This window comes from Pelophylax lessonae (genome assembly GCF_965119305.1).
Source record: "Pelophylax lessonae genome assembly, chromosome: 3".
In the NCBI taxonomy this organism is placed as follows: domain Eukaryota; kingdom Metazoa; phylum Chordata; class Amphibia; order Anura; family Ranidae; genus Pelophylax; species Pelophylax lessonae.
Window position 1 is genome coordinate 451,778,349 of NC_138770.1, and position 26,158 is coordinate 451,804,506.

The 26,158-nt window shown below is 44.2% G+C and overlaps 1 protein-coding gene across 1 annotated transcript in view; it reads right to left on the reverse strand.

Moving 5' to 3' along the window:
* Positions 1-26,158, reverse strand: part of AIG1 (androgen induced 1) — a 534,722-nt gene that overhangs the window by 320,520 nt on the left and 188,044 nt on the right. Inside the window, exon 2 of the mRNA XM_082252270.1 lies at positions 20,917-21,072. Within this exon, the coding sequence (XP_082108396.1) occupies positions 20,917-21,072 (156 nt within the window). The remainder of the gene's footprint in view (positions 1-20,916; positions 21,073-26,158) is intronic.

Consider the following 26,158-nt stretch of genomic DNA (forward strand, 5'->3'; position numbering starts at 1 on the left):
ATAAGGCACCTGGACTCGCATCACTGAGCCCAGTGGGAGCAACACCATCAGAACCCACATAGCCACACTCCAGGCTCTCACCGTCCAGCCTCTTCTCTTTCTTCTCCTCTCTCCTCACAATTGTCCTCCACTCCACCTTCCATCATGCTGTCCTCACGTTGTTCTGGAAAAAGGCAGGCTTCCTTGGCCCAAATGTTGGAGCGTAAAAAAAATGATGACGTCGGATAAACCTCTTGCCCAATGGTTGACTGCTGGCTTGTCGGAACTGATAGCCCACCAACTACTGCCATATCAACTGGGGGACTCGGAGGCCTTTCAGAAATCTGTGGCCATTGGAACACCACAATGGAAGGTCCCAGGAAGGAAATATTTCTCGCAGAAGGGCATTCCAGAGCTGTAAGGCCATGTTCAGCGGCAAGTGAATGTATCTCTGGCACACAATGTTGGTGCCAAGATACATCTAACCACAGACACATGGTCTAGCAAACACGGGCAGGGAAGGTATATAACTTTTACTGCCCACTGGGTGAACCTTCTGAAGGCCGTCAAGCATGTAACCCATGGCATCCATGTAGATTTGGTTTTACCGCCACGGATTGCATGCAGGCCTGCCTCTTCTTCTCCTCCTCCTACTCCTATTCCATCCTCCCTCTCCTCCTCGGCTGACTCCTCCTTTTCTGCTGCTACCGTCTCTTCCACTGCGCCGCCCAAGATCCCCCTATTCCACATGCCAGGTGAGACGTTGCCATGCTGTGCTGCGTCTGTTGTGCCTGGAAGCCAAGAGGCACACTGTTCCTGCACTCCTTTCAGCTTTGCGTTCATGGGCAGATCAGTGGCTGACACCGCTCAATTTGACAGTTGGTAAAGTGGTGAGCGGGCTGAAACAGGGCAGAATTACACACGTGCCATGTATGGCACACATCCTGAACTTGGTTGTGCAGCGATTTGTTGCCAAATACCCTGGGGGCCAAGATGTCTTCCAGCAGGCCAGGAAAATCTTAGGCCATTTCAGAAGATCTTACACAGCCATGACTCGCCTTGCTGACATTCAGCCGCGACACAACCTGCCCGTCAGGCGTCTTATTTTTGACTGCCCGACGTGGTGGAACTCAACCTTGTATATGCTTGATAGGCTGCTCCAGCAGAAACATGCAGTTAACGACTACCTGTATGAACTCTGTGGAAGGACAGGTTCTGGGGAGTTTGTGTTTTTTTCACCGCGCCACTGGCTGCTCATGTGCTATGCATGCAGGCTTCTGCGGCCATTTGATGAGATCACCAAACTGGTCAGTCACTGCCAGTGTGCCATGAGTGACATCGTACCTTACGCCTTCTTTCTGGAGCGTGCATTGCATCGTGTCATTGATCGAGCCGTCGAGGAGCAGGAAGATGAGGAAGTCACAATGTTGGATGAATTCCCAGGGGGTGCTACTCCATCTGAGACAAGTCAACAACAGGAGTCTAAAGAGGAGTCAGAGGAGGATGGTGCGGGGGCGGATGAGGAGGCGCAAGAAGAGCATGTTTTAAACCTTTCTCGGATCCCTGGTGTTGTCCGTGGATGGGGGGAGGAGAACGAGGAGGACATTATCCTGGATGATGAGCTGGAGCTAGGCCACTACACCACTTCTAGTTTAGTGCGAATGGGGGCCTTCATGCTCCAGTTTTTTAAGGGGGACCCCCCTTTGAAAAGCAGAAAGGGCAAGGACCAGTACTGGGTGGCAACGTACTTAGACCCCCGTTACAAACAAAAAATGGTGGAAATGTAACCACCATCACAGAGGGCGGTCAGCACTTCCAGGCCTTGCTTCGAAAAATGCTGCATTCTGCTTTTGCATGTGCTGGCAGAGGAATTTCCATTCACAGAGAAACAGTTGCGGGTAGCAATCCAACAGCGCCTGCAAGAAGAGGGCGTTTTGAAGATGTGTTGGTCACTTTAGATATGAGATCATTCTTTCAGCCGACCCATTGACAGCTGTACTCCAGATCCAGCATCAGGGAAGGCCTAGACCGACAGGTGTCTGACTACATTGGGTTAATGGCCGATGTGGACGTTCTGAGGAGTGATGAACCCCTGGAGTACTGGGTGGGCAGGCTTGACCTCTGGCCAGAGCTTGCACAATGGAACTGTTGGCTTTCCCCCATCCAGTGTCCTGTGCAAAAGGACGTTCAGCGCAGCAGGGGGGATCGTGACCGATAAGTGCACTCGCCTAGCTCATGACAGTTTAGACCATGTTTGATTAAAATTCCTCATGACAGGCCAAAAATATCCACCAGACCACCATCCACCCACAACAATTCATGGTCCTTGTCTTCGGTAAATACAGCGGCATAAAAGGCATTTCCTGTCCATTGAATGCCTACTTTTTGGGGCCTTTCATGTCCGACAATTATTTTTCCTGTCAATGTACCTCCAGCCACAGAATACAACGTTCTTAGCTGTCAGGTAAACGCATGTGGGCTTCTTTTTGGGGCCTGTAATTAGAGATGGCCTTGCGTTTCGCCCGACGGTCGTTTTGCGGCAAACTTTGCTTGTTCGCTACCCGCCAAATTTTCAGACAAATGGCGTCGTTCGCGGTGGCCATATTTGTTTACATTGGGGAGAACTTTGACCCATGACACAGCCATCAGGTGGAACGGGGACAGCCAATTGAAACATTCCAGCACAAGGGCAGTCCCCCTACCCTATAAATAGACCTGACCTGGCGGCCATTTCACATTCCATTTTCTGCCAGTGTAGGGAGAGGTCTGCTGTGCTCGTCAGGGAGAGTTTGCTAGACACATATAGCGCTGTGAAGATCCACAAAAGTCCTTTCCAGGGCTGGTATTTTGGTATAGGCCTTCTACAGTCTCTTTTCAGGTTAGGGACAGGTATCCTGTGGTTGCTTTAGGGGCAGTTAGAGATCGGCTGCAGTCACAAATCGCTCTGTCAATGTCCACAAAAGTCCTTCTCAGGGCTGGTATTTCGGTATAGGTCTAGTATCTTTAGAGCTTAGGGAGAGGTATCCTGTGGTTGCTGTAGGGACAGTTAGAGATCGGCTGAAATCGCACAGAAATCACTTTGTCAATGTCCACAAAAGTCATTTAAATTTCTCCAATGTCGTTTTAGGGTCTATTACAGTCTCTTTGAAATGAGGGCCAGGTATCCTGTGGTTGCTTTAGGGACAGTTAGATATCGGCTGCAGTCGCACAGAAATCACACGGAAATTGCTTTGTCAATGTCCACAAAAGTCATTTAAAATGCTCCAATGTCGTTTTAGGGTCTATTGCAGTCTCTTTAACATGAGGGCCAGGTATCCTGTGGTTACTTTAGGGGCAGTTAGATATCGGCTGAAATCGCACAGAAATTGCTTTGTCAATGTCCACAAAAGTCATTTAAAATGTTCCAATGTCGTTTTAGGGTCTATTACAGTCTCTTTAACATAAGGGCCAGGTATCCTGTGGTTGCTTTAGGGACAGTTAGATATCGGCTGCAGTCGCAGAGAAATCGCTTTGTCAATGTCCACAAAAGTCATTTAAAAAGCTCCAATGTCGTTTTAGGGTCTATTACAGTCTCTTTAACATGAGGGCCAGGTATCCTGTGGTTGCTTTAGGTACAGTTAGATATCGGCTGCAGTCGCACAGAAATCGCTTTGTTATTGTCCACAAAAGTCATTTAAAAAGCGCCAATGTCGTTTAAGGGTCTATTACAGTCTCTTTAACATGAGGGCCAGGTATCCTGTGGTTACTTTAGGGACAGTTAGATATCGGCTGCAGTCGCACAGAAATCGCTTTGTCAATGTCCACAAAAGTCATGTAAAGGGCTGCAAATTTTTTGGTATTGCTGTGCAGTGCACTAAAAAGGGGTGGGGGGTGGGGGAGGGGGTTAATCCACAGTATAATATACTTTGTAGAAAGCATATTATAGTGCACTGTGCAGCATTGTGACAGGTGTGGTGGTGAGACTGAGCGTTTCTGCAGCAACACTACACACAGTGACAAAAGCACTTATAATGTATTATAACTGGTGTGATAGACCATTTCCCCCCCCCCCCCCCAATGCCACATATTGAAGTGGGGTGTTATCTGAGTAAACTTTTTCAAGTGTATTTGTGTCATGCAACAATATTGCCTAGTTTGCTGAGTAAAGTCTGGTACACACAGCGCCAAACTCAGTGGCCAATTTTTTGAACTGGTGTGCTACACCAATGCTCCCCCCCATGCCACATATTGAAGTGGAGTGTTATATAACAGTATACCTTTCTAAGAGTGTATTTTAGTCCTGCAAACATTTGGCCTCTTTTGCTGTGTTTACTCTGCTACACACAGTGACAACAGTTACTGGCCAACTATTTGTAGAACTGGTGTAATAAACCTGTGCCCCCCCCCAATGCCACATATTGAATTGAGGTGTTATTTAACAGTATACTTTTCTAAGCTTGTATTTTAGTCCTGCAAACATTTGGCCTCTTTTGCTGTGTTAACTCTGCTACACACAGTGACAACAGTTACTGGCTAATTATTTGTAGAACTGGCAGACTGACGGACCGGCAGATAGGGAGGAGAGGCAGGTAGAACTTGCATTGCAGAAGAGGTAGAAAGCAGGCTGTAAATGTATCAGGAGCAAGCCATCAACCATGTACAGTCACATCTGGCGCTCCCAGGACGCCGGCACATGGCTCCGCAGTGTGGGCTTTTATTAATGTGTCCTTTGCTGACACCAGTGCAGCCTTTGCCGTCAACTCATAAGTTGCGGTAAGCCCAACACCTAGGGACAACCGCCTTAAGAAGGCACCTGAAATCCCATCACCAAGCCCAGTGGGAGCAAAACTGTCAGAACCCACAAAGCCACACTCCATGCCTCTTCTCCTTCTCCTCCCCCTTCTCCTTCTCCTGTCTCCTCACAGTTGTCCAACACTCCACCTTCCATGATGCCGTCATCACATTTTTCTGGAAAAAGGCTGGCTTCTGTGACTCAAATGTTGGAGCGTAAAAAAAGGTGTCAGTTCAACCCATGTGAGCTCATGTTTGCGGCCTAAACAGGCCGCCACCAACTTGTGTATACTGTGAACGCCTACTGTACCTCTAGCCATCATATACTACGTTCTTTGCAGTCAATTCAACCCATGTGAGCTCATGTTTGCGGCCTAAACAGCCACCAACTTGTGTATACTATGAACGCCTACTGTACCTCTAGCAATCATATACTACGTTCTTTACTGTCAGTTTAACCCATGTGAGCTCATGTTTGCGGCCTAAACAGCCCGCCACCAACTTGTGTATACTGTGAACGCCTACTGTACCTCTAGCAATCATATACTACATTCTTTGCAGTCAGTTCAACCCATGTGAGCTCATGTTTATGGCCTAAACAGGCCGCCACCAACTTGTGTATACTGTGAACGCCTACTGTACATCTAGCAATCATTTACTACGTTCTTTACTGTCAGTTCAACCAATGTGAGCTCATGTTTGCGGCCTAAACAGCCCGCCACCAACTTGTGTATACTGTGAACGCCTACTGTACCTCTAGTCATCATATACTATGTTCTTTACTGTCAGTTCAACCCATGTGAGCTCATGTTTGCGGCCTAAACAGCCCGCCACCGACTTGTGTATACTGTGAATGCCTACTGTACCTCTAGCAATCATATACTACGTTCTTTACTGTCAGTTCATCCCATGTGAGCTCATGTTTGCGGCCTAAACAGCCTGCCACCAACTTGTGTATACTGTGAACGCCTACTGTACCTCTAGCCATCATATACTACGTTCTTTACTGTCAGTTCAACCCATGTGAGCTCATGTTTGTGGCCTAAACAGCCCGCCACCAACTTGTGTATACTGTGAACGCCTACTGTACCTCTAGCCATCATATACTACGTTCTTTACTGTCAGTTTAACCCATGTGAGCTCATGTTTATTGCCTAAACAGGCCGCCACCAACTTGTGTATACTGTGAACGCCAACTGTACCTCTAGCAATCATTTACTACGTTCTTTACTGTCAGTTCAACCAATGTGAGCTCATGTTTGCGGCCTAAACAGCCCGCCACCGACTTGTGTATACTGTGAACGCTTACTGTACCTCTAGCAATCATATACTACGTTCTTTACTGTCAGTTCATCCCATGTGAGCTCATGTTTGCGGCCTAAACAGCCTGCCACCAACTTGTGTATACTGTGAACTCCTACTGTACCTCTAGCCATCATATACTACATTCTTTACTGTCAGTTCAACCCATGTGAGCTCATGTTTGCGGCCTAAACAGCCCGCCACCGACTTGTGTATACTGTGAACGCCTACTGTACCTCTAGCAATCATTTACTATGTTCTTTACTGTCAGTTCATCCCATGTGAGCTCATGTTTGCGGCCTAAACAGCCTGCCACCAACTTGTGTATACTGTGAACACCTACTGTACCTCTAGCAATCATATACTACGTTCTTTGCAGTCAGTTCAACCCATGTGAGCTCATGTTTGCGGCCTAAACAGCCACCAACTTGTGTATACTATGAACGCCTACTGTACCTCTAGCAATCATATACTACGTTCTTTACTGTCAGTTTAACCCATGTGAGCTCATGTTTGCGGCCTAAACAGCCCGCCACCAACTTGTGTATACTGTGAACGCCTACTGTACCTCTAGCAATCATATACTACGTTCTTTGCAGTCAGTTCAACCCATGTGAGCTCATGTTTATGGCCTAAACAGGCCGCCACCAACTTGTGTATACTGTGAACGCCAACTGTACCTCTAGCAATCATTTACTACGTTCTTTACTGTCAGTTCAACCAATGTGAGCTCATGTTTGCGGCCTAAACAGCCCACCACCAACTTGTGTATACTGTGAACGCCTACTGTACCTCTAGCCATCATATACTATGTTGTTTACTATAAGTTCAACCCATGTGAGCTCATGTTTGCAGCCTAAACAGCCTGCCACCGACTTGTGTATACTGTGAACGCTTACTGTACCTCTAGCAATCATATACTACGTTCTTTACTGTCAGTTCATCCCATGTGAGCTCATGTTTGCGGCCTAAACAGCCTGCCACCAACTTGTGTATACTGTGAACTCCTACTGTACCTCTAGCCATCATATACTACATTCTTTACTGTCAGTTCAACCCATGTGAGCTCATGTTTGCGGCCTAAACAGCCCGCCACCGACTTGTGTATACTGTGAACGCCTACTGTACCTCTAGCAATCATTTACTATGTTCTTTACTGTCAGTTCATCCCATGTGAGCTCATGTTTGCGGCCTAAACAGCCTGCCACCAACTTGTGTATACTGTGAACACCTACTGTACCTCTAGCAATCATATACTACGTTCTTTGCAGTCAGTTCAACCCATGTGAGCTCATGTTTGCGGCCTAAACAGCCACCAACTTGTGTATACTATGAACGCCTACTGTACCTCTAGCAATCATATACTACGTTCTTTACTGTCAGTTTAACCCATGTGAGCTCATGTTTGCGGCCTAAACAGCCCGCCACCAACTTGTGTATACTGTGAACGCCTACTGTACCTCTAGCAATCATATACTACGTTCTTTGCAGTCAGTTCAACCCATGTGAGCTCATATTTGCGGCCTAAACAGGCCGCCACCAACTTGTGTATACTGTGAACGCCAACTGTACCTCTAACAATCATTTACTACGTTCTTTACTGTCAGTTCAACCAATGTGAGCTCATGTTTGCGGCCTAAACAGCCCACCACCAACTTGTGTATACTGTGAACGCCTACTGTACCTCTAGCCATCATATACTATGTTGTTTACTATAAGTTCAACCCATGTGAGCTCATGTTTGCAGCCTAAACAGCCTGCCACCGACTTGTGTATACTGTGAACGCTTACTGTACCTCTAGCAATCATATACTACGTTCTTTACTGTCAGTTCATCCCATGTGAGCTCATGTTTGCGGCCTAAACAGCCCGCCACCAACTTGTGTATACTGTGAACGCCTACTGTACCTCTAGCAATCATATACTACGTTCTTTGCAGTCAGTTCAACCCATGTGAGCTCATGTTTATGGCCTAAACAGGCCGCCACCAACTTGTGTATACTGTGAACGCCAACTGTACCTCTAGCAATCATTTACTACTTTCTTTACTGTCAGTTCAACCAATGTGAGCTCATGTTTGCGGCCTAAACAGCCCACCACCAACTTGTGTATACTGTGAACGCCTACTGTACCTCTAGCCATCATATACTATGTTCTTTACTATAAGTTCAACCCATGTGAGCTCATGTTTGCAGCCTAAACAGCCCGCCACCGACTTGTGTATACTGTGAACGCTTACTGTACCTCTAGCAATCATATACTACGTTCTTTACTGTCAGTTCATCCCATGTGAGCTCATGTTTGCGGCCTAAACAGCCTGCCACCAACTTGTGTATACTGTGAACGCCTACTGTACCTCTAGCCATCATATACTACATTCTTTACTGTCAGTTCAACCCATGTGAGCTCATGTTAGCGGCCTAAAAGCCCGCCACCGACTTGTGTATACTGTGAACGCCTACTGTACCTCTAGCAATCATATACTACGTTCTTTACTGTCAGTTCATCCCATGTGAGCTCATGTTTGTGGCCTAAACAGCCTGCCACCAACTTGTGTATACTGTGAACGCCTACTGTACCTCTAGCAATAATATACTACGTTCTTTGCAGTCAGTTCAACCCATGTGAGCTCATGTTTATGGCCTAAACAGGCCGCCACCAACTTGTGTATACTATGAACGCCTACTGTACCTCTAGCAATCATATACTACGTTCTTTACTGTCAGTTCAACCCATGTGAGCTCATGTTTGCGGCCTAAACAGCCCGCCACAAACTTGTGTATACTGTGAAAGCCTACTGTACCTCTAGCAATCATATACTACGTTCTTTGCAGTCAGTTCAACCCATGTGAGCTCATGTTTATGGCCTAAACAGGCCGCCACCAACTTGTGTATACTGTGAACGCCTACTGTACCTCTAGCAATCATTTACTACGTTCTTTGCAGTCAGTTCAACCCATGTGAGCTCATGTTTATGGCCTAAACAGGCCGCCCCCAACTTGTGTATACTTTGAACGCCTACTGTACCTCTAGCCATCATATACTATGTTCTTTACTGTCAGTTTAACCCATGTGAGCTCATGTTTGCGGCCTAAACAGCCCGCCACCAACTTGTGTATACTGTGAATGCCTACTGTACCTCTAGCAATCATATACTACGTTCTTTGCAGTCAGTTCAACCCATGTGAGCTCATATTTGCGGCCTAAACAGACCACCACCAACTTGTGTATACTGTGAATGCCTACTGTACCTCTAGCAATCATATACTACGTTCTTTACTGTCAGTTCAACCCATGTGAGCTCATGTTTGCGGCCTAAACAGCCCGCCACCATCTTGTGTATACTGTGAACGCCTACTGTACCTCTAGCCATCATATACTATGTTCTTTACTGTCAGTTTAACCCATGTGAGCTCATGTTTGCGGCCTTAACAGCCCGCCACCGACTTGTGTATACTGTGAACGCCTACTGTACCTCTAGCAATCATATACTACATTCTTTACTGTCAGTTCAACCCAAGTGAGCTCATGTTTGCGGCCTAAACAGCCCGCCACCAACTTGTGTATGCTGTGAAATCCTACTGTACCTATAGCCATCAAAAAAGTTTTTTGCTGTCAATTCAAACCATGTAAGCTAATTTTTGGAGCCTATCTGAGTATACTTTTACAAGTGTATTTGTGTCCTGCAACAATATTGCCTCTTTTGCTGAGTGAAGTCTGATACACACAGTGCCAAACTCACTGGCCAATTTTTTGAACAACTGGTGTGACAAACCAGTGGCCCCCCAATACCACATATTGACGTGGGGTGTAATCTGAGTATACTTTCATAAGTGTATTTGTGTCCTTCAACAATATTGCCTCTTCTGCTGAGATGAGTCTGGTACACACAGTGCCAAACTCACTGGCCAATTTTTTGAACAACTGGTGTGATAAACCAGTGGCCCCCCAATACCACATATTGAAGCGGGGTGTTATTTAACAGTATACTTTTCTAAGATTGTATTTTAGTCCTGCAAAAATGTGGCCTCTTTTTCTGTGTTAACTGTGCTACACACATTGACAACAGATACTGGCCAATTATTTGTAGAACTGGTGTGATAAATCTGTGGCCCCCCAATACCACAGATTGAATCAGGGTGTTATCTACACAGACACATGGTCTAGCAAACACAGGCAGGGAAGGTATATCACTTTTACTGCCCACTGGGTGAACCTTCTGACAGCCGTTAAGCATGCAACCCGTAGCACCCGTGTAGATTTAGTTGTACCACCACAGATTGCAAGCAGGCCTGCCTCTTCTTCTCCTCCTCCTCCATCCTCCCTCTCCTCCTCAGCTGACTCCTCCTCTTCCACTGCTACCGTCTCTTTTCCTGCACCGCCCAAGATCCCCAGAACCTATTCCACATGCCAGGTGAGACGTTGCTTGCCTTGCTGTGTTGTGTCTGTTGTGCCTGGAAGCCAAGAGCCACACTGGTCCTGCACTCCTTTCAGCTTTGCATTCACAGGCAGATCAGTGGCTGACACAGCTGAATTTGTCAGTTGGTAAAGTGGTGTGCAACAACGGTGCCAATGTGCTGAGCACGCTGAAACAGGGCAAAATAACACACGTGCCATGCATGGCACACGTCCTGAACTTGGTGGTGCAGTGATTCGTTGCCAAATACCCTGGGGTCCAGGACGTCTTGCGGCAGGCCAGGAAAATCTTGGGCCATTTTCGAAGATCTTACACAGCCATGGCTCGCCTTGCTGAGATTCAGCGGCAACACATCCTGCCCATCAGATGTCTTATTTGTGACTGCCCGACACGATGGAACTCAACGTTGCATATGCTCGATAGGCTGCTCCAGCAGAAATGTGCAGTTTATGACTACCTGTTCGAACTTGGCGGCAGGAAAGGTTCTGGGGAGCTTGGGTTTTTTCACCTCGCCAGTGGCTGCTCATGTGGGACGCATGTAGACTTCTGCAGCCATTCAATGAGATCACCAAACTGGTCAGTCACGGCCAGTGCGCCATGAGTGACATCATACCTTACACCTTCTTTCTGGAGCGTGCATTGCGTCGTGTCATTGATCAAGCCGTCGAGGAGCAGGAAGATCAGGAAGTCGCAATGTTGAATGAATTCCCAGGGGGTGCTACTCCACCTGAGACAAAGCAACAGCAGGAGTCTGAAGAGGAGTCAGAGGAGGAGGAGGAAGGGGGACCCCCATATAAAACGCATAAAGTCCAAGGACCAGTAGTGGGTGGCAACGTACTTAGACCCCCGGTACAAACACAAAATGGCGGAAATGTTACCACAATCACAGAGGGCGGTCAGAATGCAGCACTTCCAGGCCTTGCTGCGGGAAATGCTGCATTCTGCTTTTCCGTGCGCTGGCAGAGGAATTTCCAGTCACAGAGAGACAGTTGCGGGTAGCAATCCAACAGGGCCTGCAAGAAGAGGGCGGTTGGAAGATGTCTTGGTCACTTCAGATATGAGATCCTTCTTTCAGCCGAACCATTGACAGCTGTACTCTCGATCCAGCATGAGGGAACGCCTAGACCGACAGGTGTCCGACTACATCAGGTTAACGGCTGATGTGGACGCTCTGAGGACTACTGGGTGGGCAGGCTTGACCTCTGGCCAGAGCTTGCACAATTTGCAATGGAAATGTTGGCTTGCCCCCCATCCAGTTTCCTGTCCGAAAGGATGTTCAGCGCAGCAGGGGGGATCGTGACCGATAAGTGCACTCGCCTAGCTCATGACAGTGTAGACAACCTCACATTTAGAAAAATTAATGAGGCATGGATCTCTGAGGAATTCAACACATGTGACCAGTAGACCAGGTTTCATCGAAATTCCTCCACCCACAACAATTCCTGGTCCGTGGCTCCGCTACATACAGCGGCATAAAAGGCATTTCATGTCCATTGAATGGCAAATTTTTGGGGCCTTTAAGGGCCGACAATTCTTTTTTCTGTGAATGCCTAATGTACCTCCAGCCACCAAATACTAAGTTCTTTGCTGTCAGTTCAAACCATGTGAGCTAATTTTTGGAGCCTATACAGGCCGACACTTACGTTTCTGTGTACTGTGAACGCCTACCATACCTTTAGCCATCAAAAACTAAGTTTTTTGCTGTCAGTTCAAACCATATGAGCTAATTTTTGGAGCCTATACAGGCCGACACTTACGGTTCTGTGTACTGTGAACGCCTACCATACCTCTAGCCATCAAAAACTAAGTTTTTTTGCTGTCAGTTCAAACTATGTGAGCTAAATTTTGTCAGTTCTGGCTGATTTATGAAAAAAAAATATATATTTTTTGCTGTAAAAAAAATAATAATAATTTAGGGCAACTTTTTCAATTGCAATACTTCTGTTATGACATTGTCCATGTGCTGGGACTATTTGTGCACAGCTAGTATGTCTTTTGTGGCTGCAAATATGACCTAAAGGTTTTTAAAGTTCGCCTCCCATTAAAGTCAATGGGGCCCGCCGTGAACTCGCGGTTCACTGACTTTTGAGAAAATTTGCGGCTGGCGTTCGCGAACCACCTTGCCGATGTTCGTTCATCACTACCTGTAATGGGCAACACTTACTTCTGTATCCTGTGAATGCCTAATGTACCTTCAGCCACAGAATACAACGTTCTTAGCTGTCAGGTAAACGCACGTGGGCTAATTTTTGGGGCCTGTAAATCTAAAGTAAATTGAATAAGAAAATTGTATATTGTATGGCCAGCTTTAGAGGGTATTTAGTTATCTTAACCACTTACAGACCGAAGGATATGGCTGCTCAATGACCAGGCCCTATTTTGCGATTCTGCACTGCGTGACTTTAATGGACAATTGTGCGGTCATGCGATGCAGTACCCAAACAAAATTGACGTCCTTTTTTCGCACAAATAGAGCTTTCTTTTGGTGGTATTTGATCCCCTGTGCAATTTTTATTTTTTGTGCTATAAAAATAGCGACAATTTTGAAAAAAAAAAAAAAAACAATATATTTCACATTCTTTTATATGAAATTCTCAAAAAAAAAAAAGAAAAAATCAAATTTTTTAACATTTCAGGCCAATTTGTTTTATGCTACATGTTTTTGGAAAAAAAAATTGCAATAAGCGTATTTTGATTGGTTTGCGCAAAAGTTATTGCATTTACTAACTAAGGGAAAGATTTATGTCATTTTTATTGTTTACTAGTAATGGTGGCGATTTGCTATTTTTTGCGGGACTGCAACATTTCGGCGGACAGATCGTACCCCTAACTGACATTTTTGACACTTTTGGGGGGACCAGTGACATTACTACAGTAATCAGGGCTAAAAATATGCATGGTTACTGTAATAATGACACTGGCAGGGAAGGGGTTAACAGTATTGGTGATCATGGGGTTAAATGTGACCCTAGGGGCGTGATTCTAACTGTGGGGGGGCATGGCTTTTGAAGTCATCACAGAGACATGTGATCCCATATAGCAGGATCACATGACATCTGTAATCACTTCAGGAAGAAGTACGGATGGCTGTGTTTACATCAGCCGTCCGTCCTTCTCTGCTCTCGTGCTTTGCCTGTACGAGCCAGACTGCTGCAGTACATCTGCGGCAGCTGGTCGTAAAGTGGTTAATGAACAGGCAATGTTCAATCCAGTTATCCACGCATGCATTTGACAGAGCTCCACCTTTTTCACTGGGATGGATTAGGGTTCACCTTTCAAAGTGGACATCTTTTAGGGTTGTGCAAAACAGGAGTTTTATTCCTTTCCAGAATTTTGGTTTCGAAATGTAGCCATTTTAGTAAAGTGCATTGGAGTCAATAGTGAAGACAAAATTAGGGTGGTTTTATAGAGTGCAATGAGTTTTGAATAGATTCTGTTCTAGTTACAAAAGCTTTTTTGAACTATCCTGCACCACATAAGCTTTGTTATTTTACCTGTTTTCCACAGGAAGAAATGTAGCAAAGTGCAAAAAAGAAGGCAACAGTACTCACAAAATGATCAAATAAACAAAAGAAAGGAAAACTCACAAAGCACAAAAAAAAAAGCCTAATGAAATAAAATGCACTCTCTAATAAAAGAAAAAGTACGGTAAATACTTTTTTATCCTACTCCTTTAATAGGGATATTCCATAATATAGAAGTAAAAATATTATCATTTAATTTTAATATAGTCCAAGAATGAAAATACTTTATTACCTTTCCACCATCTATGTACAATTTCCAGTATTTAAGACATGGAGAGCGCTTTGAAAAGATGAGCTTGTCTTGCCATTTGGCTATAAATAAATAAGCCAACATACTTGGCCCTCATGGGAATGCCAGCTATTTGCAAATAATAAACTTCATTGAACCAATAATGTGTTAATGCTAATGTAAACATAAAGTCAAATTTAACATGAGATAAATCAGCTTTATCTTGAAAATATCTAGTGGGTTTAGTGGGTTAAACAGCATCTTGGTGAAAAATGATGGCATATAATGACATAACATCAGCTATTCAAAAACACACACAATAGATATGCTAATAATCTGTTTAGAAAATGTTTTTTTAACAATTTGAAATAATTAACACAACTGTAAAACATATCAATTTATTTCCCCGTCTAGCCATCAAAAAGTGACTATTACTAACAATAAGCCTTATTTCTTAAGGGCAACCATTACTGAAGTTTTACAATATAAATTAGCTAAAAGTCATAATATACTAATCTGTCTACCACAAACTGCTAAAAAGTAGCCTATCCAACAAAATCCTAATATCTTGTTTTTTATAAGCTTCCCATTTTTTAATGAATCATAAACTACACATGGTTCTTTGTGTAATACTGTCATGGACATGCAATAGTGTCCGGCAGCTTACCTTCTCCTCCATGTCTCCATTAGAGGCCTGACTCTCTTTCTGGCTGCCTTTTATCATCTCTCCTCCCTGTATGGCTCCACCCCAGGCCATTCCAGGAAGTCTATATTATGTAGTGCACTGCAGGTCTGCTTTGCTGTTCAACTGTTTGTTAGCTTGTGTTCCTGTCTGCCGTGTGATACGTCTACCTTGCTATGTACCAATTTTTGGCTCGTCTCTGACTACTCCTGTTTGCCTGTGACCCTGACCTTTGGCCTGTCTCTTGGTTACCCTCGTCTGCCTGTTTGCCCTGACCTCAGCTGACCCATCACTATCCCTTGTGTCCTGAGTGTCTGCTTTCCCTCTCTTCCTACGGAGCGTGACCTGGGTTCAGCTGCAGCAAAGGCCATCCTCACCATTAGAGGCGCGCCCTGGGGAATCTTGGGCTCACGTTTCCTGTCCATCTGCAGCAGTTAGCTATTGGGTTCACTACCTTGTGGTGCACCCCTGTTCCCAACAGGGTGCAGTTGTCATCTGGCCACAGGTGACTGGACAGTTTGGACAGCCATGAGCCGACGTGCCGCACCCCGCAGACGATCCATTACAGGGCATAGTTCCCAGACTCGAGACGCAAGAAGCTAATCAGACTCAGGTGATGTGATTCCTACAGGATCTGGCTTCCCACTTTGAACAGCTTTAGACCTTGTTGGGAACCCCCGAATCTGCAACCCCAAGTACAACCAGGGGCTGCGCCTGCTGCGCCAGTCGCAGACTCGCATTCGCTAAAACTACCACCTCCATTCCGTTTTTCTGGAGACTCCAAAGCCTGCAGGGAGTTTCTTACCCAATGTACCATCCATTTTGAGCTTCAGCCTCAAAACCGCCTGTCAGATCGGGCAAAGGAAGCCTATATTATTTCCCTCCTTTCTAGTGAAGCCCTAGCCTGGGCTGCCCCCTGTGGGAGAAGAATGATCCAGTAGTTTCCAACCTGTCCGACTTCTTGAAGCTCTTTCATAACATCTTTGAGGAGCCGGCTCGGGTTTCTTCAGCGGCTAGTGCTCTTTTACGTCTCCGCCAAGAATCCCGTTCAGTGGGACAATATGCTCTCCAGTTCCGTATCCTCTCAGCTGAATTGAGCTGGAACAATGAGGCCCTGGTCGCTACCTTTTTGCATGGCCTTTCTGACCGAGTGAAAGATGAATTAGCAGGAAGAACCATCCCCGTCGGTCTGGTTGATGTCATCTCCTTATGCAACCAGATCGATATTCGTTTTCAGGAGAGGTCTATAAAAAAAAGACTCCAACATTCCCTAGGCCCTAGCCAGTCTGAGCTCCCCTCACTTCATCCCGTGGAGCATCCTCTGCCTGCTGAGGAACCTATGCAGCTGGGTCGGACCAGACTAACTCCCGAAGAACGTGCTAGGCGCAGAACTTTGGGCTTTTGCCTCTATTGTGGAGGCAAGGGCCACCTTCGTGACTCCTGCTTGCTTCGCCCGGGAAACGCTCGGGTCTAATACATTTAGAAGGTGGAGTATTGGACCCAGAAACATCACCTTCCCGTCTTCTTCTTCCGGTGTCCCTTCATGTAAGCACTTCTCCCCAATTGACCCTTGCATATCTGGATTCCGGGGCTGCCGGCAACTTTATGGACTGGAGAACTTTGGAAAGGCTTTGCTGACCGCTGTAGGCGTAAACCGCCTTCTCTTCAGCCAGGGGACAAAGTTTGGCTCTCCACCAGGAACATCAAGCTTCGAGTTCCTTCTCTGAAGTTTGCTCCAAGATTCATTGGTCCATACACTATAACTTCTAAACCGAATCCGGTTTATTTCAAACTTCAGATTCCCAAGAGCCTCAGAATCGCTAACTCCTTCCATGTTGCCATTCTGACCTTTAGACCTCAATAAGTTCTCTCATCCTCTCCCTACCATGGCACCGGTCTCTGAGGATAATCAGGAATATGAGGTCAGTCAAGTTCTGGATTCCCAACTCTGTAGAGGCGTTCTTCAGTACCTTGCTCATTGGAAAGGCTTTGGCCCTCAGCACAGGTCTTGAGTCCCTGCATCGGAGGTCTTTACACCTCGTCTGTTAAAAAACTTTCATCTGAAGTTTTCCTCTAAACCCAGGTCCAGGTGGGGAGGGGGGAGGCCTCGTAAGAGGGAGGGTACTGTCATGGACATGCAATAATAGAATTATTATTTATATTATATCTATAAGCCCTGATACTATTGGAGAAGCCCTGACATTATTGGAGAATACCTGGAGGTCCCCATGGTGATTGATTATACCAAACGCTCATTTGAGTGTTAATGGAGGTGAGCGGCCATTTCACTTAATTTGGATTTGCAGCTCACAAATTTTTGCACCTGGCGGTCACTGGAAGTGTTTTATCCCTCACTTAGCCACTGGATCACCTATGAACTGTATTTATTCCACGTCAATATATAAGAGTTCCTAAAATAGACAGTGGATGTCCACTAAAATAACAGTGTGGTAAAAACTTAGTCCTCACAGTCTTTAATTGACTAATACCATAAGTCTATTCACGGGTGAATTTAAACATCAATCCCCCTTCCAGATCTTCAATAAACATGAAAGTCCAATGTTATTAACGGTAGTTGTTGGGTAAGTACTGCAAAACCTCCGTGTAGTCTGGTCGGGTCACCACAAATCCACCACCAAGTGCAGGGGGACAATAAGAAATGGCCACTCACCGGATAGATATGCTCACCTACTCTCATAAGTGAGCACCACTCGCATAATGATCACAAATCCACATGTCACCATAGGATAGGTTAAATCGAGCAAGAGATGGTTCCCAATCCAGTGTAGTGTCCCTTTTCTGCCAATGTCTCCCAAATATGTGGAAAATAAACAGATATCTCCACTAGTGCAATACGTCTCATAAGGCTTTATTCCAAAGTAAAACAACACATAATGCACTCACTTGTAGTTGGATAAATCACAGCATCTCTCATAAAGGCAGTATCGGGACCCCTTCTCCTAATCCGATGTGGCTCCACGCCAGATCGGGTAGTTCCGGATGTCCTTTGCTGAGGTAAACCACGATTGGGTGCGTCGTCTGGCCCCCAGTTGAAGTCAGGAAGTGACGAAACGCGTCGGGGCGTGGCCAGACGACAAGTGAGTGCATTATGTGTTGTTTTACTTTGGAATAAAGCCTTATGAGATGTATTGCACTAGTGGAGATATCTGTTTATTTTCCACATATTTGGGAGACATTGGCAGAAAAGGGACGCTACACTGGATTGGGAACCATCTCTTGCTCGATTTAACCTATACTATGGTGACATGTGGATTTGTGATCATTATGCGAGTGGTGCTCACTTATGAGAGTAGGTGAGCATATCTATCCGGTGAGTGGCCATTTCTTATTGTCCCCCTGCACTTGGTGGTGGATTTGTGGTGACCCGACCAGACTACACGGAGGTTTTGCAGTACTTACCCAACAACTACCGTTAATAACATTGGACTTTCATGTTTATTGAAGATCTGGAAGGGGGATTGATGTTTAAATTCACTCGTGAATAGACTTATGGTATTAGTCAATTAAAGACTGTGAGGACTAAGTTTTTACCACACTGTTATTTTAGTGGACATCCACTGTCTATTTTAGGAACTCTTATATAGTGTTTCAGCGCTACTATTATTCTATTGACATTGTTACCAAATATTCATATTTGTTCAAGTAGCAGCTTCAGGGGTATCATTTTATTTCCAGCAGTTGCTGGTGCATCCTAAAGCGCGGAGATAGTCACACAGTTTGGGCGGTAACTGAGGATTATTATTTTATCATTGTATTTATTCCACGTTTATTTATTTCACTTGTGATTGTCAGTATTATTTCCGTGCATGATATAATTATTTTGGAATTATTATTTCTTACCTTTATTCATATTCATTAATTTCCAACATTTGTTTGCAGGTTTATATATATTTTGCACTATTGCATTTTGCACCTACTATCACCTTCACATGCACGGTTAGTGATCTTCATATATACTTGAATTGTGCATTCTGACTGTTGTTCACAGTCATCATCGTTTTTCAATCCAGCACTTTATATATAGACGGCACTTATCACTTGATTATCTATTCATCAGCAGTCATCATTATTGGAATTTTAGCACTTTATATTCCTATTCAGCACCCATCACTTTTTTTGTCTTATATTATATTATTTATCTATCAGCACTTCAGCACTTTATATTGTCCACATTTGTTTACCAGGATTGCATTATATAGTATTTGTAATATCTATTATGGTCTCATATTTATAATTTTAATATTATCAATCATGTTTGGAACATTTTGATACACTCTTACATCCATCATTCCTCATTGTACATTCCTATTAGCTATCTTATTAGTTATCATTATTTATTTATTGGTGGTCCACCAGTTGAGAAATCTATCACTGATTTCTTTTCTCTACATAATCTTCTATGTTTCCCTCTTTAAAGCAATTCTGCCCTTTTCCAGAGAAGGTTTGTTTTAAAGTGGACGTAAACCCTTACATATACCCAGTGAAGTGAACAGCCTCAGATGATACACAGGGATGAGGTATATCTGCTGTCTGTCTGCTTGCTATGTTCTTTAGAAAGTGAACATTGTGTTACAATTTGTTTTTCCTGTTTCGGAAGTGGGAGTGGAGTCCTGGCATACACTGTGTGACAGCTGATTGGAGGAAAGGCACACCCCCTCCCTCTACATAGGCAGAAGAACGAAGATACATTTAGAGCTGTGCTGTGTATAGACCAGCTTTCTGCTAATCTATTTATAGCATCCATCCCGACACAAATTTGCAGCTGCTTTTATCTCCAGTGTCGGAGAAATAGTCAGAAGTTATCATGCTGCTAACAGAATAACAGACGAGCAGACAATCATGGGACTTAGTGCTTTGGAGATAAGTAAACACTACAGATATATCTGCCCAGGTCAAATTTCATGAATCAGGTTTACATCCACTTTAATGCCACCCAACCCAGCTATACAGTACATACTCAACTTTCCTTAGCTCCCCAAACAATCCATTATGCCTCCTCAATGGAGGACAGGAAGCCCTGTGTAAGCTTTGAGTCAGAGCTTACATAGGGCTGAGAACTCTCGCCACTCCCACCTGATGCTGGGTAAGTCTCCAAGCACTGACACTACTATGAGAAGAACAGGAGCAAATCAACTTTTCTTGCTGAACAAAATGATCAGGAAGCAAAAGAACGGTAATCATGGGGTGTTCAGGAGGGTTGCAAGAAAGGAAACCTGACCATATTTTCCCTCTAAACTTTTTTTTTTTTTGCAGATATGCATACAAGGTGCTAGAAAACATATATACTGTATTTCCTGCTGTTAACAACATGTTTACTGATTACTGAGAATTGCATTATTTAAATCAGGGTTGTCCATTCTTTTGACCTTTCTTGGGACACACATAAAATACACTAAGAATAAGGATGGTTGAGGAGCAGAAAAACGTGGGCAGCTCATAAGGTGATGATCTCTGATATACTGTACATAGATAATGTACCTAAAATATATTACAAAAAAAGTATTATTGTTTATTATAAAAAGTAAAGAGGGCAACATAAAATAAGTGTGATACTTGAAACTTGTTTTTGATAAACTAACTCATCAATAGCTGGTCCGATGGATGTAGTAGCAATTCTCAATGAATTCTCAAGGTGCTCATCAGATATTTTAGTTCTATTTTTGCCTTTCATGTGCTTCATCCTTTAAAACAGTTGCTCACAAATATAGGTGTTGCTGAAAACTGATGACATGAATAAGGCACGATTGTGAAGAGTGGGAGATTTTTCTTTGAGAAGATAAAAGTTCAGTAAAGAGACAACGTCATGTTTTTCTTTGGCTGCATGTGTTCGCTAACAGTAAACACATTTTTATTAAAAAAAATCCCCCACAAAATTACCATTTTTAAATAGGTTTACGATTATGTGTTGGGCCGCATTCATAGCCATCTTGGGTCACATAGTTAAACACCCCTGATTTAAATGCATTAAATCGCACAAGTCAAAACAACTTACAACACCAACAGGGAAGGCTAGTACAGCCAACATCCAATCTCGGAGAAACCTGAGTTTTTTCAGTTGTCGCTCCTGTTCCAGGCTGTCACTGCCCTTGGTTAGCAGATAGGACAGGTCAGAGAGAACACAAATCCCAAAGAAGACAGCTTGGATCACCTGTAAAACAAAGGTCAATGAAAAAAAAATAATTTCATTTCGGATAGATTTGTTATGTTACTAATTCTGTTAAGTTGATTCATTTTGGAATTTGTTTAGTTTCATTTCATTTAGTTTATTATTTTCCAAATAATTCCAAATTTTTGTAACTATTCGAATTCAGATTGGTCAAAAATGATTGACTGATTTGAATTCAGTGTGAGGAATAGCTGGTTGTTAAGGAAGTCGGCTGCTGTGTCCTTAACAATCGATGACTCATCAGCTGTCAGCGGGCTTCCCCCGCTCAGAGCTGAAATGTAAACAAAAGAATGCTGGCAATAAAAAACTCAGAAAAAAAAAGCGTAGGGTCTCCCCCAAGCCATACCAGGCATTTTGGTCTCCTGAACCATCCCAGGCCATATTCCCTAAACATGCACCTCATCCCCATGTTAATAGGTACACCCCAAAGCACCTTGTTCCCATGTTGATGGGGACAAATGCTTCTTCCTCACAACCCTGGACGGTGGTTGTGAGGGTCTGCAAGCAGGGCGCTTATCAGAATCTGGAAGCACCCTTTAACAAGGAGGCCCCCAGATCCCGACATCTCCTGTGTGAATGAGTATGGGGTACATAGTACCCCTACCCATAAGCCCCCTGCCTGCAGACCACCACAGCCACCACCCAGGGTGGTGGGGGAGAGGCCCTTGTCCCCATCAACATAGGGACAAGGTGTTTTGGGGTGGCTGGTATTGTTTAGGAGAGGGGGCCACTCACTTGTCCCATTCCCCCTTTCCTGACCTGCCAAGCTGAATGCTTGGAAAAGGGTCTGATATGAATTCTGGGGGGGACCCCAAAACCTTTTTTATATTTTGGCTCGGGGTTTCCCTTAGAATCCATACCAGACCCAAAAGTCCTGGTATGGAATAGGGGGGGGGCACATTGTTTTTTTTCTGACTTTTCTATTGCCCACATTCTTTGGTTTATAGTAGTTAAACTGTCAGTGGGAAGCCTGCTGACAGCTGATGAGTCATCAGTTGTTAAGTACATGGCGGCCCACTCCTTAACAACCAACTATTCTTCACACAGAATTCGAATTAGTCGATATTTTTTTGAACGATTCAAGTTAAAATAATTCCGAAAATGTGTAAATCATTAGAAAACAGATATAGAAAATATAAAACATTGGACCATGATTTAATTCACATAATGATCTCCTTTTGGTTAAAAGGTTACAATTTAATTTCATTCCTGAGCTCCAGGCAGAATACAACTGCTTCAACTCTCTCAGTCCCATGGACATAGAACACCTGCAACCTGGAGTACATTCTCTCGGATAGAGAACCTCTGAACACTGAACAGGATCATACACCTGTTTTCACATAAAGCCTCTGTCTCCAAATGTAAGCCCTGAGCTATGCTCATGCCTTGTGTCTTGCTTATAATGACCCTGCACACCTGTGTACTTACACAGTATGCTGGTTTCCAGTAAGAACTGGACACAGGGTTGAAAACTTCTTCATACAAAAATCTCTTCACAGTATCCAAACTCCAAGCTCCGATCCAGGACTACAAACCCAAAGGAAACTGGAACCCCAGTCTTCTCCACACAGAAACAATAGTCTGGAACTCCTGCTATAGTGCGAGCCCTGTGTCATTCCTATGCACTGTCACTTTTTTAATATATATATATATATATTAATATTGAAATGTTGATGAGGCACAAGCTTGTCTTCCTCAAGACCTCATGAGCTGGAAATTCTGCTACTAGAGTTCTCAACATTCGTAAAAGACCAATGGGTGACTAAGCTCATGTTGTTCCACCTATAAATGAAATATCACTTTTGGATACTTTGGCCCTTCAAGAAGAAATCTAAATAAAAGATTTATATGTTTATACATTTTTATTTAAATATGTTTTTCTTGCTTTTCTTGCATAACATTTCTTTTTTTTGTGTAACTGTTATAAAGCATTGGCCCCAAACCCCCTTCAAAGTGATATGTGGCTATGGATTTCCCTTCATTTGGCAGCATCATAGCAGTGCTTAGTGTCTCTTAACTGAACTTGTCCTGTATTGTACACTTCCCTTAAACATGAAGATAGCTATAGCTGCCTACAAATTCAATCACACAGCTGTCAGTAAGCGCACGATAAAGTGCTTGTTGGCGGGGTCACCTTCTATGTGGTCTACCCAATACACAGGCTTCACTCAGGTTCACTCACTGGCCATGAGTAACAACCAGACATAACACATTTGCCTGCCAACTGCATTCATGGTGTGTCAGTGACATGGAGCCCAACTGGTAGGCCCACTCACCACACTCCTGGTCTCTCTTGACAACAGCATGCCTTCTTGCCGGGTATACTAGATACTTCAGGCCTTAAGATTTCTTCCGGTTCCAGGTTAGCGGAGCTTTCCCCTGCCTCTCCACCACTGATCCTAGCTAGACTAGGTTTGCGACACTGTTGGGTACCAAGTGGGAGTTTCTAAGGGATGCACTGTCTAGCTTAGCCTAATGGGGTGCTATCCCTGTATTTAGCAGCAAGGTTAATGGAATCCCCTTAAGACACATGAAGCAGGCAGAAACTCAGTCCAACACAATTTTTAATTCACCGGTCTCAGTTTCAATAAAGCTAATAGGCCAGCCATATATGGGACACATTTCGAAAGAATTTTCTTTCGAAAATCTTATTCAAGAATTTTTATTTGAATTTCGCACCATTAGAGGGCTGCAGCAACTGCCACTTTTCCTGTGACAATCGAATTTGAGTAAATCGGTCATGTTGGAAATTTTTTAAAAACGAACAATTTTCTAATCAATGATGAAAAAATCATTTGAGAAATATACAAAAAATAAATGCGCACAAGAAAAGAAAATTCCCGGGAAAAAAAAAAAATAATTTTCTGTAGCAACATGAGGTGAAAGTAAAGGCTTGATTAGTCGAATTTTGAAATCAATAGTGGCATCATTGGTGTGCATGAAATTTCTGATTTTCGAAAGAAAATTTGTTCGGAATTCGACTCATGCATGACCTGTTAGTCCTCCACTCTTTGCATCCTTTATTCTAGTATAACAAGTCTCTTTAACCACTTGCCAACCGCCCCACGTATATATACTGTGTGGCGATGGCTTCTACAGGCAAAATTACGTAACTGTATGTCATCGCCTCTTCCGGGTTTTTAGGGCGTGCACACGCGCCATCAGCTGTCAGCTCCTGCTGTGATTGGACACAGCGGGAGCCAATTAGCAGGTCCAGTGGACCCGATGTCCGCCAGGACCTGCCGATCAATCCAGACAGAGGCAGAGCGGTGGTCTGCCTGTGTAAACAAGGCAGATTGCCATCCTGTGAAAAGGGAAGACAGAGATCCTGTGTTTCTGCTATGCAGGAACAGGGCTCTCTGTCTTCCCATAGTACAAGCACCCTCCACACAGTTAGTAAGCACTCCCTAGGAACACATTTACCCCTTTGATCGCCCTTGATGTTAATCCCTTACCTGCCAGTGTCATTAATACAGTGACAGTGCATATTTTTTAGCACTGATCACTGTATTGGTGTCAATGGTCCCCAAAAAGTGTCACCTAATGTCTGATTTTTCCCCTGCAATGTCGCAGTCCCGATATAAGCCCCTGATCGCCGCTATTATTAGTACAAACTTTTGCGCAAACCAATTAATATACACTTATTGGGATTTTCTTTACCAAAAACATGTAGCAGAATACATATCGCCCTAAACTGATGAAGAAATTTGATTTTTTAAATTTTTTTATTGGGTGTGTTTATAGCAGAAAGTAAATTGTCTGTCTTTTTGTTTATAGTGCAAAAAAAATGTAATAAAATACCACCAAAAGAAATCTCTATTTGTAAGGGAAAAGGACGTCAATTTTGTTTGGGTACAGCGTTGCATGACCGCGCAATTGTCAGTTAAGGCCCGTACACACGTACCGATCGTCGGCATACAAACGTCGGTGGACGAAGGATCTGCCGATTGTACGCGTGTTAGTATGGTGCCTCCGACAGATGTCTGCGCACAATCCGCGGACAAAAGTCTTTCGTGCAAACATGAAAATATTTGTATGCCGACACCAGAACGGACGATTGTTCGCCTGTCAGTACACAATTCGGCCGACAGACCGCAGATTTGCAAGACTGGGCATGCTCAGAAAATAGAAAACACAGGGAAAGTTAACCATTACATGACATCACTTCTGCAGTCGGCGGACAAAATTCTTGTGCTGTCCTTGTGCTGTCTTTGCACTTTTCAGCAGACACCGACATCCCGGGGAGAAAAGAGGAACATTTGTATGCCGACCATCGGTACGTGTGTACGGGGCTTTAAAGTAACACAGTGCCGTATCACAAAAAATGGCCTGGTCATAAAGGGTGGTAAAGTTACTGGAGTTGAAGTGGTTAAATGTGGTAGCTTACCTCTTGTGTTCAGCTCCAGGGGTAGTAGAAAGAAGCAGTCTCAGTCCCTAGATAGTGCTCTCTTGCATTGCTCCTCTTCTTCCCATGGCCAGCAAACTGCCTAAAGCCCCGTACACACACGCAGATCGTCGTCATACAAATGTTCGTCTTTTCTCCCCGGGATGTCGGTGTCTGTTGAAAAGTGCAAAGACAGCACAAGGACAGCACAAGAATTTTGTCTGCAGACTTCAGCTGACTGCAGAAGTGATGTCATGTAATGGTTAACTTTCCCTGTGTTTTTAATTTTCTGAGCATGCCCAGTCTTGCAAATCTGCGGTCTGTCGGCCGAATTCTGTACTGACAGGCGAACAATCGTCCGTTCTGGTGTCCGCAGACAAAAATTTTCATGTTTGCAAGAAAGACTTTTGTCCGCGGATTGTGCGCAGACATCTGTCGGAGGCACCATACTAACACGCGTACAATCGGCAGATCTTTCGTCCGCCGACGTTTGTATGCCGACGATCGGTACGTGTGTACGGGCCTTAAGTTCCACCTAAGCTATTTAGGAGATCTTGCCAAGTAGGAAATGAAATCATCTTCCTTCCTGGAAAGACTTTACCTGGAAAGACCATGATAATTAATGGGCCACAGGGTGGACCTTGCCTATATGCAAGCATTGTGGAGCAATTTATCCTCAAATTC